This window comes from Strigops habroptila, chromosome 2 (genome assembly GCF_004027225.2).
Source record: "Strigops habroptila isolate Jane chromosome 2, bStrHab1.2.pri, whole genome shotgun sequence".
In the NCBI taxonomy this organism is placed as follows: Eukaryota; Metazoa; Chordata; class Aves; order Psittaciformes; family Psittacidae; genus Strigops; species Strigops habroptila.
The window spans coordinates 94,251,276-94,269,863 of NC_044278.2; the positions used below are offsets into that span (position 1 = coordinate 94,251,276).

At 40.7% G+C, this 18,588-nt stretch overlaps 1 protein-coding gene across 11 annotated transcripts in view; it reads left to right on the forward strand.

Annotated features, from left to right (window-relative positions):
* The first annotated feature begins 2,948 nt into the window (after positions 1-2,948).
* Positions 2,949-18,588, forward strand: part of LRCH1 (leucine rich repeats and calponin homology domain containing 1) — a 120,819-nt gene continuing 105,179 nt past the window's right edge. For all 11 annotated transcript variants that reach the window (XR_003990295.1, XR_003990296.1, XR_003990299.1 and 8 more), the window contains exon 1: positions 2,949-3,382. Coding sequence is in view for 4 of the 11 variants with exons in the window: in XM_030477696.1 (XP_030333556.1) it covers positions 3,145-3,382 (238 nt within the window). In the remaining 7 variants the exon portion in view is untranslated. The remainder of the gene's footprint in view (positions 3,383-18,588) is intronic.

Below are 18,588 nucleotides of genomic sequence, written 5' to 3' on the forward strand. Positions count from 1 at the left end.
CAGCAGCTTAAGATGAAAAAGCAGTTTAAAACAGACTTGCTCCCTGATTATTGGTGTGTGCCCATGCATTGTTATAAGGGGAACCTACAACTTCAACCTCTGCTAGACCATGTACCAGTGTAGCTGCAGCCTCTCTATATCCTAGCTGTCCTGGTGTTGGTGTCTTAAGTGGGAATGCTGTGCTATCTTCTCTGCCTCTACCAGCCATGGGCCCTTTGTGCTAACCCAATGGGACAGCTGAGGTGGGCATGCTGTGCCTGCCTGTGAGCAGGGCAGCCTGATGGCTCCTTGGCACCTCAGGTGCCTCCTGCAAAGGAGAGCAGGTTGTACTTCAATGAGGTTGAGAAAGGTATTGCTGATAGCCCCCCTTATGCAAGATGCTGTGGATCAAATCCCAGGACTAGTGGTATGGTGTGAAGACAGTGAAGAGAAAAAAAACTTTTTGCTTTTGTGAAAATCAGCACTAGAAAGAATTTTTATTTTTTTTTTTTTTTAAACCAGAAGTGGGGGAGAAAGAAACATGGTGTTCCTGGTGGAAAACTTCCCAAACCTCACGAAAAGACAGGCCTGTTACCTGACTGTAAAGAGCTAATGATGGAAGATGAATTCTGCAGATATGTTGTTTAGTTCTATATTGCTAGTTTCAAAATAAAGTTCCATGATGTTGGATAATTTAATACACAGGAAATCTCCTGTGCAAAGTCATTTACTGACTTATAAAACCTATGATATTTCAGACTTCTCTAAGTGTAAAAGAATGTAGTACCTGTTTCATTACACTTGCATTAAAAGAAAAAAAAAGAATCCATTATAGGGAAAGCCTAGCAGTTGCTCTTATTCACAGTTTACTCAACTTGAACTACTGCTCATCAACACTTTTCTTTAAACTGCTGAGAAGATGTAGCTATTCATCTGTTTCTTTATGCTTTCCAGTAGCAACACAAAGATTGCAAGCAAGCTGGAATTAAGCCTTTTAACAAATCTAAAACATTCTGTGATTAGTGGAAATTTGTGGGAAATACTATCTTAATAACCCACCAAAAAGCTTTGTCAAAAGTAGTGTGACATCTCGGCACCACTGTTGTTGTGGTAACTGATGCTAGGGGCCGTTCCAAAGAATGGCATCAAGAATTGCTCTCTGGTGCACCCAACATTTTCTTGAACTAGTAGGCCACTGAATTTGTCACAGCAAAACCCAAGGTCTCCACATCAAACATGAATAACTAGCAGTTGTAGATGTGAGAGGAGTTTGGGGTGAAGTTTAAGCTCAGGGTCTATATTTTAGGTGCCTATACTGAGAGCATATCATAATTATAAAGAACAAGTTTTTAATGGAACTATGATACTGCTACGTGAAAAGACCTACCTCTAACACCCTTTGTCCCTTTGAACCAGTGCTGTTTCTTCTTGTGACTGCTAAACTTGCTATGATCTCTCCTGTTTTTTTCAGAAACCGAGAGTTATTTCCTTACAGCGATTCTGTCTTCCTTGTCCCTGTAGCACTCAGTGGCCAAACTTCCTGGAGACGGCAGGGCTTTGGTTTAATGTCAGCCATTGATCAGAACACAGGGTAACTGAGTGAAATGTAATGGCCTGTAAAATACAGGTCATGGGTGATGACGTACAAGTCCTTTTTTAGCTTTGAACTCTGTAAACCCTGTGGAAGCATGAAGCCTTGCTCCTCTCCAACTCCTGGGCTCAGCTTTGCAAAGCTGCAGAAGGCGGGGGGGGGAGGAGTGTGGAGGATAAACCAAAACCAACACCCTCACCCACTCAGAAATGTTATTCTATTGAAAACTGAACGGATCATGGTCCTGTGCGTGGTTTTCTGCTACAAATCACACCTCTGAGGGTCTCTCTTTGGCAGGCTGTCCCTGGGGGCCATGCACATGTGTGAGTCAGCCCCTGTGGGCGAAGCAAGTCACAGAAAGGCCTTCTGCAGGGCAGATGCTCCCCAGGGCCTGGCTCAGTGGCAACAGCCACTGCAGCTTTTAATTTTCAAATGAGGCCTGCCGCCCGAGCACATGCATGCTTGCCTGCACACGTGCACAGTGGTTTCACGCCACTCAACCACAAATTGCCGGCACAGTTAGCGTGGTGAGCAGCTGCGGGGGATGTCAGGAGAAGGGGCCAAAGTAGGTGGTGGGCAGACCTCCTGGGCCAGGCTTTGAAAGGGAAGGCTGTGGGGAATGTTGTGACAAGAAACAGTGCGGCCAGCAGGGCCAGGGCAGTGATCATCCCCTGTTTTCGGCACTGGCGAGGTTGCACCTCGAATCCTGTGTTCAGTTCTGGGCCCCTCACTGCAAGAAAGATATTGAAGTGCTGGAGCGGGTCCAGAAAAGGGCAACAAGGCTGGTGAAGGGTCTGGTGAAGTCTTCTAAGGAACGGCTGAAGGAACTGGGGTTGTTTAGTCTGGAGAAGAGAAGGCTCAGGGGAGACCTTATCACTCTCTACAACTACCTGAAAGGAAGATTGGGTAAGGAGGTGGCTGGTCTCTTCTTCCAAGTAACAAATTATAGGACAAGGTGTAATGGCCTCAAGCTGCACCAGGGGAGATTTAGATTGGATATTAGGAAAAATTTCTTCACCAAAAGGGTGCTCAGGCATTGGAACAGGCTGCCCAGGGCAGTAGTGGAGTCACTGTCCGTGGAGGTGTTCAGAAACCGCATAGATGAGGCCTTCAGTGAGATGGTTTAGTGGTGGACTTGGCAGTTCTGGGGTAACAGTTGGACTTGATGGTATTTTCCAACCTAGGTGATCCTGTGACTCTAAGAAGCCAGGGAGGGTCACTGCATTGGCGGTGGCTTTTCCATTTGCACCAGGAGGACGAGGCCGGGGCGCGCCGCCGCTAGGTGGCGCCGCAGTGCCCGCCCCGCGTACCGCCCGCGGGCGCGGTGTCGCTGAGAGGAAGGGGGGGGAAGAGGGCGGTGTGAGGCGGAGCATGCGCAGTGGGCGCGCCTCGCCCGGGCTGTTCGCCTCCGCCTACTGCCTGCGCCGCCGCTCCCCCTCCCCGTCACGGCGGCGGTGCCGCCACTACAGCGAGCGGGAGGAGGAGGAGGAGGAGGAGGAGGAAGAAGGGAGAGAGGGAGGCAGGTCCGGCGGCCCTCTCGGCTACCCCCAGCGGCGAGGCGGGCGAGGGGAAAGATGGCGACGCTGGGAGGCGAGTCGCAGCCCTTCCCCGCCACGGCTCTGGCGGCGGCAACGGCCGGGGTGGGCGGCGGCGGGTCTCTGGGCTTGCAGGCGCCGCTGAACCGCGGTCTGGAGCGGGCGCTGGAGGAGGCGGCGCACTCCGGGGGGCTCAACCTGAGCGGCAGGAAGCTGAAGGAGTTCCCGCGCAGCGCCACCGCCCTCAGCCACGATCTGTCCGATACGGTGCGGGCAGGTGAGGCCAGGGGAGGAACCGGGGGCGCGGAGGGAGGGCCTGGCCGGCATCTGCTTGGAGGGCGGGACGGGAGGAAAGGTGGGTTTGATCGCCGGGGGACCCGCTCTCTCCCTCTCCGCCCCCTCAGGCATCCTAGTGTCCCCCAGCTTCCCTGTGAGGGACCCGCTTCTCCTCTCCCCACCCTTCCACTCGACCTCCGTGGCAGGAGGCGTTCGCCTTCCCCACGGCCCGTCCGCACACGGAAACCGAGCGCGTTCCCAGCTCTCCGTGGACCTTGTGCTTTCTTTATTCGCCCCCGTCTTGGTGTATGAGGTAGGTGTTTGCTCCCATATGGCTGGATCCCTCCATCCCCCCACTCTGCGTTTGGTGAGGCAGAGGTGGCTCTCCCAAGGCACGTTGGGGGAATGTGTGTGTGTGTGTGCATGTGTGTGGGGAAAATTCTTCCTCACACCTGTCTCCTTCTCCCTTTAGGGAATGTGCATCTCTGTGCCACCCTTCCCTGACCACTGAGGTTTGAGGTGGCAGCCAGCCTGCCTTGGCATCAGTAGCAGGAGGAATGCAGAAGTGTGCTGGGGTGGATACCTGCTCCTGCCACCTGACTGCTTGTAGGCAAACCCACCTGGCATGGAGGGGATGCAAGTCTGTATGTAACCATATTAAGACTCTCATGTGCCTCTGAATATGTTGTCTATAGATGAGACATATTCATAGGAACACTTCTGTTCTGCAGCTACTCCAGGTAGTGTGCTGCCTTTCAGAAATGACACTTGTTCAATACTGAGGTTGACATCCACCTTTATATCCTTACAGTCAGATAAGTTCTGACTCTGTATGCATTGCAATCTTCTAAGGCAACTGTGGAGAGAGAACCCTGTCTTCACAGGCGCTGTACATATTCTACAGTGGGGGACACCATCATTACATAAATCTGCAGAGGGGACAGGCCTGACTGTGCAGGCAAGAGTGGTTAGGGGAGGTGTATCCAGTATGCATCCACCTGCCCTCACACCCTCTTTACAACATGAAAAAAGGCACACTTGCTTCTCACTTAAGGAGGCAGACCCCTTCAGAAGGTTCCATGTTTTCCTGCCCCCGTTTGTGCCAGGGGTTGGAACCTAATGCACTCTTTTAAATAGTGCCACTTGGTAGAACAGTAAAAACCTGCACTAGAAGAATATATTAGTGTATCCCTAAGATCTTTAGCGTACCGCCTCCGCATGCCCTTTTGTGTCCCCATTTGCCTACTGAAGATAGTTGTGTTGTAACAGCAAAGAGGCAGACAAGTAGTCACTTGTTCTTGACCCACAAAACAGCAGGTGCTATACCTGCGTGCAAACATGTGATAACATGAACCTAAACTCTCAACTACTCCTGCACATGATGGTATTTGTGCCTTCCTGTATATGGAGACATATGTGCTGGCTACATACTTGTATCTGTCCCAGCTATAGGGAACAGTATAATGTCTCAGATGTGAGGTAGACGTTATACGTAATTGTCATTTAGCTCTGTTGCTTATTTGCTTTTGTTGAATGGATTTCACAGTGGTCCATGTGAACACCTGTATCATGGTATGAATAAAAGAGAAATATGATGGAAATTTGATGAATGAAACTACCGTGAATTGGTAGCATGAGTTGCCATACTAACCATTGACCAACTCAGTAGCAGATGTGAAAGGGATAAGGCATGATAGTGGAACTGTATGTGGTTTGGTAGAATGAATTTTAGCTTGGCTCCCCAAGCAAGACGTTTATTTCTTTTTTTGAAAGTTGTAGTCTAATGAAAACATGCTGTGATGCGAAATAAGTAGTTTGGAAATCCAGAAAGTTAGCTTGTTTGGTTTGCCCTAATATTGATCCAAACTGTTGTAAAACAAAATTATGTACTGGAAAAAACTTTGGTGACGATTACATGTTAGTGGTTGTATATTGTGTGTAGCCTGTACAAGCATGAACTGTGCATTGTATGTATTGGTAGTACATGCTTGTTACGTGCTTACCTGTTGTGGTAATTTTTCTATTCAGAGGAGAGCGCAGGGAAAAAGTAGTGTTTTCCTTCAAGCATTAATGTGCTTTTGTCAGAGTTTTCATAGAAGACATTCAATATTATATTAAATGTAGAATGGGATTTTCATTCTCTTTTTCTTTGGCATAAATAGCAGCGTAGAGCAGCCCATGTCTCAATCTCGTAACAACAGCAGCCCTTTTGACACAGTCCATTTTCGAGAGAGCCATGTGTTAATCTATAGTTTATATTTTTGTTTGTAACAGCATGTTGCAACTGTTTGAAGGGAAATGTTTGCCTTGTGAGTTAAGTCCTGTGTTGATACATTTCTGAAAAAGCTGTATTCCTTTTCACTTGTTACATTACATAAGTAGAATATATAAACAGAAGAGAGGCTTGGCTTAAGCCCAGGTTTCTGAAGCTCTTGGGGTAAACTCTTGATGGGAATTTTCTCTCTAGCTTCCTCTCCATAAATGTGCATAGTATAAACCCAGTACTTTCTTGTACTACTTGGGCTAGGTCCTCGCAGTGAGTGGCTTTTTTTTTTTTTTTTTTGTGGTTTTGGTGTGCTGACATGTGTGTGAAGCCCTGAAACTTTGGTGTTTGGGGTCACTGTTAAAGGGATTTTTTTTTTTTTTTATTTTTCTTAATATACTGACAGTGTATTTGAAGTCAGAAAATGACAGTCTACAGCTACTCTCAAATAAAATATTACTAAGTGTGTTTTCTAGAAAAGTTTGGAGTGCTCTAGGTAGGCCTAAGGAAGACTAAAGTGTTAAACTGTAAATTCTCTGTTCATGCATTTATTTGGTTTTTTTTCCTGAATTTAGAAATCAGATTTTACATAGCATTTGATACCGTTATGAAAGAGATGTAGCTTGGTTGCCTTTGATAGCTGGGACTGAATGGTTTGACTTTTCTAGTTCTTATTGCACATTCCATTCCTGGCATGCTTTTTCTTCTGTGACTCTTCTTTGCATCAAACACTTCTTGCTTATAGAGACATGATAGGATGTTTCTTCCTCAGTCTTTGCAAATTTTGCTCAAGAGCTGAGTGACCTGGTCAGATGAACTTTCAGGGCAGTGTCTTTGCACACAGAAGGGAGTTTGAATGGTGTGCGCTACTGTTAGAAGAAAATAAAACCTCTATGTAAAGCATCTTGAGTTTAGTCAGATGTTTTAAACCACATCAGTGTGGATGCTTTGCAAAAACTGCTTCAAAAATAATAAATGCGATTCTTACCATTTTTATTACAGACTGGGTTATGCAGAAGACAGTGGCACAGTAATCACATAGTTCTTAAGTAATAGCATGCAATTATATTCCTCAAAACCACTGGGAATGCTGGAAGCATGTTAGTTTATAAAAGAGGAAGAAAATGCCCCAAAGCTGTTACTTAAATGTGTAACCATGGCTGCCTGTGTCATTTCAGCTGCTTTTTGTAGGCTTTGGCTGTATTTCTGAAGACAGATGCTCTCAACCTTTACTGGTGAATACCTGTTCCACCCATTTCTATTGTGAGAGTTAGGCATATAAGGAAGGATTACTCGCTGCTGCTTCTGATGACGTGAAAGTGAAGCCATATTTTTGTTTTCATCAGGTGTTAGATGGTTTGAAAAGAAACACTAACTGAAGTATTTGATTGCTAGTTTGGATACTATGAAATTCTGGGAGGATATGTATTTTTTTGTGGTTTAGTATGCTCACTAGATGAAAGATCTCCTACCTTCTGCTTTTTAAAATGTTAGTAAAAGGCAGTGCTGTGGTGAAGACACCTTAGCCTGGCAGCATCTTCAAAATAGTTGATTGGATTGTATAACTAGGGATTTGCTCTCAGAATTGTTGAAAAATTACAGTATCACCTGAACAACTACCTGAGAACCTGTAGAGTTTTTTGGGGTACTTTAGCTTGGGTTTTGACATCTAAGCGCTTCCTATGGGATTGTGTAAAGAGAAAAAATGAAAAATTAATGAAGTTGCAAGTTAAGTGCAGGAATGCATTTATTGGTACCCAGCAGTTTGAAGTTCTTTCTGCTTGTCTTTTGGAAAAAGATATTTCTTGTCTTGGGGATTGATACTGCTTCAGCGAGATCCGTTCCTTTCAGTATATAATAATAATAAAAAAATGTTTTGTTTTGGTTTGGTTTCTTTTTTTTTTTTTTTTTTCTTTTTATTAAATAAACAGCTATGTGGCCAGGGCTCTGAGCAACCTGGTCTGGTTGAAGTCCCTGCTCATCTCAGGGAGCGTTGGACTAGATGGCCTTTAAAGGTCCCTTCCAACCCTAAGTATTCGACGATTCTATGTATATTAGATTGCCATAATTTATTCTCTGATTTTCTCCAGCTCCTTTATTAATGTAATTCTTCCTTCACTTAGGAGAATTATCCTAATTATAGCTGTAGATGTGCAGTTGATTCCACTTATTATAAATGCAGGTTGTATTGGGAAGAACGTCACAGACAGAGGCTAATTTGTGCTACTGCACGCTTTCATGAACTGCCAATTGGACTCTTGTTTAGAATTTGGTTATTATTTGGTCACTAGGGAAAAAAAGAAGAGATTTTATAGGCCACTCTCCTTTTAAGAATATTCTCTAATAATTACTGGTTTGAATAATTCATCATCTTGAATTTGTATTTGGATTATATTGTGGGTTTTTTAAATGAGGCTTCTTGAAAACCTTTCATTTTGCTCATTTTATCTAAACTCACATCAATAAAAATAACATCTTTAGTTATAAAGCTGAAAAAACCTCAAACCTGTTTCTTCTCTATGTTCAATAGTCAGTCCCGTCCTACAAGCTTCCTGTGTTTATTTGAAGATTTCTAACCTTGAACTTATTCTACCTCTTACACCAATAATATCCCAAGTGTATTAGGACAAGGAGGGAGGAGGAAATACGTTTATTCATTCTCACAAATGAATTGATTATTACCCTGCAGGTATATTACTTACGGGATGTAACTCTTTTTAGAGATTACTATATAATGTGTCTTTACAAAGCTAAAAAACGAAGATAAACCTGCTTGTATTCATTATTACGTATACAATACCACTTCATAATGTGGTCTGTCTGGACATCTCTGTGTTAATATATTCTAGTTGTTTGGGTGGGGGTTTTTTTTGTGTTTTGGGTTTTTTTTTTTTCTGTGATAAGCAATGCTTTCTGAAAGAGCTCTAAACTAAATTAATTTCTTAGAAGCATAGATGTGCTTAGCAACTTATAACTGCAGAGTACACTTACAAGCCCCTTTGGCCCTTTTTCTTCCCCAAGTCTGACAATGTTGTTGCTTGTGGATCATCTAAACATCAAGGCTATTGACTCCTGTTGAAAAGAGTCTATTAGTTCTTCTGCTTTATTGAGTCTAGTCAGTTGTGCTTTTGAGTTACCTCTTTTGTCTGGAAATTTATGCCCCCATGGCTGAAATGCAGTCAGTGGCTTTGCAGGTGCTGTTGGGTGCTTCTCAGAACAAAATGAAGTGAATTAGCTCAGAGTGCCTTTTGTTGCATGAAACAAATTAGGAGTACTCAATTGCCTGGTTACTGTGTCAGAATGTGGCTTGCATGGATTAATGGCTTTCTACCACTGACTCTGTGTGTGTGTCCATCTCCTTCCCCAGTGTGGTTTTGTGTTGTTTGTTTCTTTTTTGGCTAGCTTGCTTTGTTTGTAGAGAAGCTTCAAAACTAGTGCAAGGGCTAGGAGGTAGGAGAGATGACAACCTAGAAATCACATAATAGGAGGGAGGGTGAAATACCTCAATGTCAGCAGGAGTAACCTCAGCTGTTTATTGAACCTCTACCCTTAAAGTTAACTTTCAATTTAGGGTGGCCTTTTTTTAAACAGCTTTCAAAGCCATGTTTTTAAAAGCCATGTTTGGCCATGCTGTGCATGTAAATGGATGAAAAGCGATTGCTTTTGTAGAAGTGTTATCTCTTTGTGTGCCTTTGTGTATTGAGTTTGTGTGGCAAGGTTTTGGTAGCAGGGGGGCTTCTGTGAGAAGCTGCCAGAAGTTTCCCTCATGTGTGCCTGCTCAAAGACGGACCCACCACTGACCAAGGCTGAGCCCATCAATGATGGTGGTAGCACCTCTGGGATAACATGTTTAACAAGTGGGGGGGGGGGAAACGCTGTGCAATGGTGACTGTTAGGAGAGAGAGGAGTGAGAATATGTGAAAGAAACAGCTATGCAGACACCAAGGTCAGAGCAGAAGGAAGGGATGAGGTGCTCCAGGCTGGAGCAGAGATTCCCTTGCAGCCTGTCACGCAGACCATGATGAGGCAGATCTCCAGCCCATGGAGAACCCCACACCAAAGCCCAAAGGAGGCTGTGGCCTCATGAGAAGCCTGCACTGGGCTTCCAGAGCGGGTTTCAGGTGGAGTAGGCTCCTGGCAGAACCTGTGGCAGAACCTGTAGAGAGACGAGCCGATGCTGGAGCAGTCTGTTCCTAAAGGAGTGTGCCCCATGGAAGAGACCCACACTGGAGCAGTTTGTGAACACATCTGTAAAACAGGAGAGACAGTGTGAATCTTAATACAGTTACTACCTGTAGAGTTTTGACTACTTTTGTGTGAGGGGAAAAGACCAGGGTAGAATTTGGTATGACAAAGTAGAACTGTGACTTAGAAGAGGAAGGGAGCTAATGCCAATGTAATACAGGTTTGGACAAGAAAATGGATAGAATGAACATACTGTTTAGAAGCTGAAGTGTCATAAGAAGTGAGTGAAAATTTATGAATTACAGAGTGAAAATATATGAAGTAGTAGAAGTGAAAGAAGGAAAAGTTTATAAGCAGGGATGTGAGCTGTATATTCTTGACTCAGTGTAGTGGCTTGGAATATTATCCTGTTATCTGTAAAACTGAGGAAAAATGTATTTCTTCAGCAGTTACAATAATAATGATTAGAATTTTGTGAACAGAGAATTAGGTAAACAAAGCAAATGATTTGACTTTAATATGCATGATATTTACAGGCTTTATGCTACCAACAATAGTTTAGAATTTATACTTTAAAAGATTAACTCTTGAATTCAAGTTTGGGAAGCTTAGCAACCATTTGACTGCAGAAGGAAAAGCCAGTGACATTTTTGCTGCTTACAGAGTTACAGGAGCAACCAAGATGGAGGGACTGGTGTTTTACATATCAGAATGACCGTTCTAGGAAGGATGAATAACTTCCCCGGGCCACAGACTGTTCATTCTGGCTGTTCTGTTCTTGCTGGCTCTGTTACTAAGCATCTACTAGATTTCTGAACATTCCCAAGCTGGTTAGATCCCTAATTCACAATTAAAATCAATATGATTTAAATGATTTAAATGTCACTTCTGAAACCAGAGAGGTATCTGCAACGTGTTCTGTGAGACCAGAATTATGAAAATAGCTACTTATCTCCTGGGTTGAAAACTAAAGAGCCAGATATGTTATCACAGTATTCAGCATGCAGATCACTGTCAAAAGTGGAAATGGATACTGTCTCCTGACTTCTGACTGTTCTCTGCTGACCACAATTTGCAAGGTATAATGCACACATCAGAGTAGTTCTTTGGGAAGGTACTGAGGAGTTAAGCTTCTGGAAGAATAATTACTTTCCCCTAAATTTGTGGGTAGATGCATCCTTGTGGGAGGAGTTTACTTCTAAAATTCTAAGGCTTCTCCCCAGCCTCTTTTCCCTAAGGATGTCTTGCTGGCCAGCTTGCTTTTTTATCCTTTTGCTGCCTTGTATGGTGCAGAACACCATAATATCTGTAAACCTCTTAACTATTTAAAAATAGAAATTACAATAACAGTCTCTCATCCTATCCCAGTCCACAAGAGAAATAGTTTTAAAGTAAAAAAAAAAAAAAAAGTCAAAACTTGTGAGTGAGGCGATGATCTTGGCAGAGCCAAATGAGAGTTAGTTTTACATTTAATTTGGAGCCGGAGGTTTGCACTCACTTTTGAAGCTGCATGAAATGTTTCATGTTCAATTGAGCTTGTGGGAATTCTGACTTCTTTAGTTAAAAGCTAGCTGATACTTTCATGATGCCAGTGTGAGGTAACTTTTCTAGGTATGGTTAGAGGAGTTACCGGTAGTAGCTGGAGGTTTTGAGTATCAGAATAGAGTTCTTGAATTGATCTTAATGAGAAGCAGAACAAGAACAAACAGCCAAGCACCATGTGAACGGTGACCTATGCTGCTGAATGGATAAAGTTTTTCTGTTGGTTTTCTGTAGCTGGGTGATTTTATTCCTTATTGCGAGTTGCAGTAATTGTAATACTGAGTCTGGAGAATGTGAACTTGCACAGGTGGTTTGCTTTTTCTTGGTTTTGAAATACTCATAGAATGGAAGGAATCATTTGTGCTGAAAAAATAGAAGAATATGTCAGTAGATACTTGTTGTCTGTTACCTTTTCTGTTTTTCAATAGATTAATGTATTGAAATACTTCAATTGCTTCCATATATAAATTACAAATGTTGTAAAGATTATAAATGTTTTGTGTCTCTCTACAATTGTTTCTGCACTTTCTTGATAATCCTTTTTGAAGTGCAAGTTGCTAATATCAAGGTAGGCTTGAAACACCTGCTTTAAAAATAGAGCTTTTATTTTCTTCCAAAACTGCAGTGCTATAAAATGCAACATTGGTAACAGATTTAATGTCTTGGTTTTGGATTTAACTATATAGAGTAGTTAGTTGTTTTCTACTAATGCAATCCTATAAGTACTTCTTCCTGGTAGGAGACACTGCTGGGACAGCTGACATTAATATGTGGGTAAAGGATTTAAGGTAAATAACTTTTTGAATGAAACGAAATTCAGTAAAAACCATCTTACAAGTACATTTAAACATGGAACATGCCTTGATTTCTTTATATTGTAGATTGCATTATAAAGTAGTATGCTTCAAAAGTAGCAGAGTAACAAGTGACAATTTCACTTTGATTTATCGTGTGTTTACAGACGTGTCAGATTTTTTTAATGGCTAAAGTCTGCATCTCTGGTTGTGTTATTTTTAGTGGCAGCACTACATTAGACAGGCAAAAAGTAAAAATTGAAAAAGTCAGATGATAAATAAAAAACCCTCCACATCTAAACGTGAAGAGAAGAGCACGTGTTGGATAAGTTGGATCTGTTGTTTGGTGAACAGAAACAAACAGGTTCATAAAATGTGTGTGCAAAGATAAGTGGGGGGTAAAACTATTGACTACTTGACAGGTCATACCATTTCCATTGTTGTATTACTGTATTTTGAATAGTGAGGCCTAGCTGATTTTTTTCAATTCAGTCTTTTTCAGGCACAGCAAGCATAAGTAACAACAAAGGTGTGCATTTATTTGGTGGGGAAGAAGGAAGAACATGGTGTCATTCATATGTTACATAATTAAAAAATACAGACAGTGATGAAGATTTCTGGGATGGCATTTCTGGTCCAAGATGAAAGGAGACTTCTCTGCAGTCGGGGGGAAGGTGTCCTGGTTATTAAACAGCAGCTGAGCTCGGTTAAGGGGAGAAACTTAAACCCAGATTTCCCATGCTTGTTGTGTGTTTTGTTGCTAGGGTTTATTTTTACTCTTTTTCTGGAGTTCATCCCAGTTCAAGAAAACTTGTCTTTTTGCTTTCGACGTGTGCAGTGTCATTTCCCTACTCGGTAAGTTTTGCCTGCGATCCCTGTTCCAAGATTTGAATTGCAGTCTGGCTGAATGCCTACTCTTTGCCTTACCAGCCAGTTCAGATTGCTTTGTGTTAGTGACTTTTTTTCTTTCTTTTTTTCTCACTCATAGATGTCCTGTCACTTGCAGGTTTGACCAAAGGTGGTATTTTCCTCTGCTTAGTAATGTTTTTGAAGAAAGATGTATGACCAATATTTTTTTTTGTGCAGGGAGGTCCATCTAAAATGTTGTATGTTTCCATACTTTGTCTTATTTTAAGACCTATCAGTACTGTTATGTAGTTGTACACAACATCAACATATTTTATTATATCTAGTTCTTGATAACTTTTTAATCTTTCATGGGAAAATGATGTAGTTTATTAATTTCTGCACATTTTGACTAAGAGAATGCTTTATGGGATTACACATGTATTATAATGGAAGTTTCCATTCATTATCTGAATTTCCAAATTTGATGGAAAACTATCATGTTAGTTTGACATTGTGTAGTTTCATCCATTATTTTTCTGAGGTATTTTGGGGGGATGAAAGAGGCTGCTTTAAAAAAATGACACGTTTCTTCCCTGTCTTTGGAACTGCCCTCTTTATTTTTTCATGTGTTTAATCAATTTCAACAGGAAAAGTGAAGATGATCTATTGCATGCTCTTCAAAAAATATTTTTGATGCAAGTGGTATGGACTTTATGATTTGAATTAAAAAGATAAGCTAAAATAAAATACCAAATAAATTCAATTTGCTAAAATTTTTATAAGAGAATTTAGAAATAAGAGAGGCACTTGTTGGAGTGAGCCAACAAAGGCTCACAAAGATGAGAGCAGGGCCACAGAGGTGATCAGAAGGCTGGAGCACCTCTCCTATGAAGACGGGCTGAGAGGCTTGGCATTGTTCAGCCTGGAGAAGAGAAGGCTCTGCGGAGACCTTAGGGCAGCTTCCAGTGCCTAAAGGAGCTGACAAGAAATCTAGAGAGGGACTTTTTTCAAGGGCATGTAGTGACAGGACAAGGGGGAATGGCTTTAAATGGGAAGAGGAGGGGTTTAGATTAGATATTAGGAAGAAGCTCTTTACTGTGAGGGTCATGGGTCACTGGACTCCGGATGCCCCATCCCTGGCAGTGTTCAAAGCCAGGCTGGATGGGGCTTTGAGCAACCTGGTCTAGTGGAAGGTGTTCCTGCCCATGGCAGGGCGGGGATTGGAACTAAATGGTCTTCAAGCTCTCTTCCAACCCAAACCATTCTATGTTTATGATATTGCAGCTATTACTGGTATGTTAAAATGTACTCTGTGTAACTTTGATGTTCAGCCAATAAGTCACTTCTAAGGGCAGAGGACGTAGTCTTTTGAATTTCTTGTATTTTGATTAATTTAAAAGCCTTTTATGAAATTGAGCATTAATATAATGACTTTAAGAGCTGATTTCTAGTTTTAGTTGGTCCTAGCATAGACCTTGTTCTGTATCTCTTAAAAATTACCTTGCAAACTTTGCTCTTTTCAGTGAGTTATTTCATTGTTCTGTAATAACGCAGGTTATCCCTGGTTTTACAGATAGGAAAATTAAAGAACAGAAATTTTGAATGGCTTAATTCAGATCTCATAAGAGATAGAGGATAAAACTGTCGAAGGAATCCAACTTTGGTTCTCTGACTTTTATGTCTCCATGAAGACAGCATAAGATATCTTGAAGAATGGGTGTTGAGACATTTGAATTGAAGCTTTGTTCTGGAAGATGTTGGGATAGTAGTAAAGACCTAAACCTTTAAGCTTTCATTATGTTTTGAAGTCCTGGGAGTGATTCTAAATGCATTAACACAGTGCAGAAACAAAGAGCTCCCGTTATAGCAGCAGCTGGCACAGAAGCATGATAGTATGATTCAGAAATATTCAGTCTCTAAAAGAATATCACTATAGATTTGCAATCAGTTAAAAATCAAATAATATGAAAGAGTATTAACTTAAAACACCAGTATTTTGGCAAGAAATGCTGTACTCCTTCTGTCAGTTTTCATATCTTTGTACATTTGGCTTCCTAGAGAACTGAAAAGGTTATTTTTGGCCTAGTGCCCAGGGCTAAAAATGGCTTCTGGAATCTTATAGCTCAGTTTAGTGTTGAACAGTTCTGTGTGGTAGTAACATAACTGCAGTAATTGGTAGTCTCACTGAAGCATTTTAGTTATGCACTTAAATGTTAAGCTGTGGGAGATGTGGCCATGTGATCCCTCCAACATCCAGTTTATCAGAAAAATTTAAGCCATGTTTATCTATGAAGCAATGGTAGCCTGAAGAAAAACACCAGGCTTTTCTACAAGTACTCATTAAAGGGAAGTAAGAATGAGTGTAAGGTTTAGCCTCTGCAGAGAAAGGCTCTAAAAATGAAGTAATAAATCCTGGTATTGCCATGAGAATTAGTGAAACACAAGCATTGCAGTTGAGACTATACATGTGGGGAATAGAAATGAGTCTGAGAAGTTCCCTTATGTTTCTATCCAGTATAATAGGATTTACCTTTAAAAGTGGGAAAAAAACCAAACCCAACCAAACCAAACTCTCCTGCCAAGAAACAAGTACACCAGTTACTATATGTGAATGTGTGCTTATAATAAATGTAGGCTTCTGAATGATTTCTGAATAATTTGGATGATTACATAATCAGGAGTTTGGAACAGTTAGGAGAATATTGAGAGGCTGATTCTAGAAAGCTGAAAAATCTTACACCAGTAAAAGGGCTGAAAAGGAGACTTATGAAAAGGTTGGATATCGCTTCCCTCTACATCACTCCCAAATCTGTTAGCTGTTTCCGAAATCTCTTTATTGGAACAACGGGAATAATGAATGGTGCTGCAGGAAAGTAACACTTTTCTGACTAGAATTTGTATAAAAAGACAATTGTATTGATTTTTTGTGGGTCAAGTCAGCATGGACAGATTCTGTATGAGAATCAGTGTTGCTCTAGACATAGCTCAAACATCTGTGAAATACTAATTCTGAAATCTCCTGAGAAATCAGTGTTGGGATTTTGTGTTCTAAATTTGCAGTATAAGCTTTGTTAACACAGTAGTCTGGAAATATGGCCAAAATAAAATGAGTTCTGATCAACTTTGTAATCACACAAATTTGAGATGGCCAGACCAGTGAATCATTGTTAATGTTTGAGAGCTATATGCTTCTAAAATTACTGTTTCTAAAAGACATTAATAAAAAACATTTATGAAAAAGAATCCCTCCAGATCAGCTCCTGTAACATACCTGTGCTCCATCTGCAGAAATGTTGAGTTTTGCTTACCTGGATTAATCAGAAACTTTGCCAGTTATCCTAAATACAGCTGTCACTCTAAAACAGAATCTTGTTTCCTGTTTTCATGGCTAAGTAGTCTAAGCTGTTTACATTTCTTCCTTACACCCTCTAGCCAAATAGTTTTACAGAATGTTTGCTATTAAAAAATTATTTTTGGTATGTTACTTACTGAAGATAAATCACCTTCTCAGTTAGAAGTATTTGAAGAAATTAGACTGTTTTAAAAGATTTTCCTTCCCTGTCTCTAACTAAACCACCTTATTTTTCAGTGTTCTCATCATAGAGAAATAAAAATATTTGCAGTTAGAAGGTATTCTTCTGCTTGTAACTGATTCAGCTTGGAAAAACTCACGGGTGTTTTGTGCTCAGTCTTAGTGCATTTATGTTATGTCATTGTACATTGAATATTAAATGCATTATAGAGGGGAAAAAAATGTTCACCTGCTCTGTGCATAATATGGTTCTACTTTTTAATATGTTTCTAAATCCTTTGATGCATGAGATAGGTATAGCTTGAGTCAAGATGTGTGAAAGAAGTGGGGACATGTGGAGAAAGATATTATTTTATTGGTAATTATTATGATTAATGTGTTAAATTAAGGTTATGTGAGCATAACCACTTCATGTCTGTCTTTTCAGGGAATAGTATAATTTATTCCCTGGGAAGCAGTGTTACAAAGAAGACAATAGTAGGGCAATAAGCTTGTTAAGGTGTTTTGCTTTATTAATGGAAGCTGCTTTCTTTTAGAGGAATTTCTCTAATATCTCAAGAATATTTAGTCACTCCTGTTGTTCTTTACTAGAGATACCTCACGTTATTTCATGCTGCTGTTTTCATGCTCGGGCTAGTAGACTGTACTGATTGACACATGGAATAATTGATAACACTTAACACTAAAAGAGACTTTTATGTTGATACAGTTTGACCCTCTGCTTAATACTGGCCATAAATTTCGCTGACTGAGTCTTTATATCTAGATCAGAAACTTATGGCTCATATTTACTGTTTCAATTTTGAAGTATGCCAGTGATAACAGTATGATTAATTATACATTTCCTTTGGAAAGAAATGAAAGAAATGATGCACACTGTTTTGTATTTTAGCTTCAACTTCTGGTCATTTGATCTTTTTCAGCAAATCCACTGTATCAGACATTCATTCTTTTGCAGTTGTTTATAAATTGATTTTTACCTTTGTCTTTAATGAAGTAAGAGCTTTAATTAATGAGGGTTAATTCCTATTACTCTAATTTAAAATGCTGCTGCGGTTGTCTGTCTAGCTTCCTGCTGAAAGGTACTACAGGGTGACAAGACTAAATGGGGATGAAGGTGGATTTAAACTAACAGGACAAGCCCTGAATTGTGGTGTGGAGGAGCTGTCACATGATTCTGTCCCTGTTCTAGGGAAGATAACCGTCAACAGAGGATGGGAGAGCAGAGTTGAAGCTGCTACTACCTTACGCTGCTGTAGCGAATGTTGCAGTCCTAAATAGACGAACCTTTGGTGTCCTGCTGTGAAATATGTTTTCAGATCCCAAGTCTTGTCGTTTCATGAATCCTCATAGGTTTTTTTGGGTGCTTTAGCCTTTTTGTTGTCTTTCACTTAGTTATTAACAACTTGAGCTTGCTGTTACTTACAGCACCATTACATCAATCACTGGCAGATTTTATCAGCAATGGCTTTATGTTCCAGACTGGGGAGTCTCAAAAGTCTTGACTGATGTTGGCTTGTGAAGAAATACATCTAAAAATTCCCATACGAGAGGACTTCCTTGAGGATATTGTTCGATTTATCTGAGTAGATGTCAGGTTAACACTCTGCAACCAAATCAAAATGACTGATGTTCTGGTATGGACAAATAAAAAAGGCTCTTCTAGTAGACAGTATATTTATATGAGATTGTAGAATATTTTTTTTTAGTAGTGTACAAGTTTTAGCTTACAATGGTGGGGTTTTTTAAAGATGTCAAAGTATTCTTTTCCTTGCAATTATTTTACACTTGTGTCTTGTTTGGTGTTTTGCTATATGAATTACAGACATAAAAATGAAGGTTATTTCTAATGTTACAGAAGGTTTTAAATCAAATACAGGAAAAGTTGCTTTTTAATTAAGAATTCCTCCTTGAGTATCCGTTCAAGAATGGATTGCTTGACAATTCTGTTTATAGAAACAGGATGTTTTGGTTTTATGAAATGTGGATTTCTTGGGAACTCATTTTGAGAAAGTGTTTGTCTGCCTCCACCCTTGGTGGAA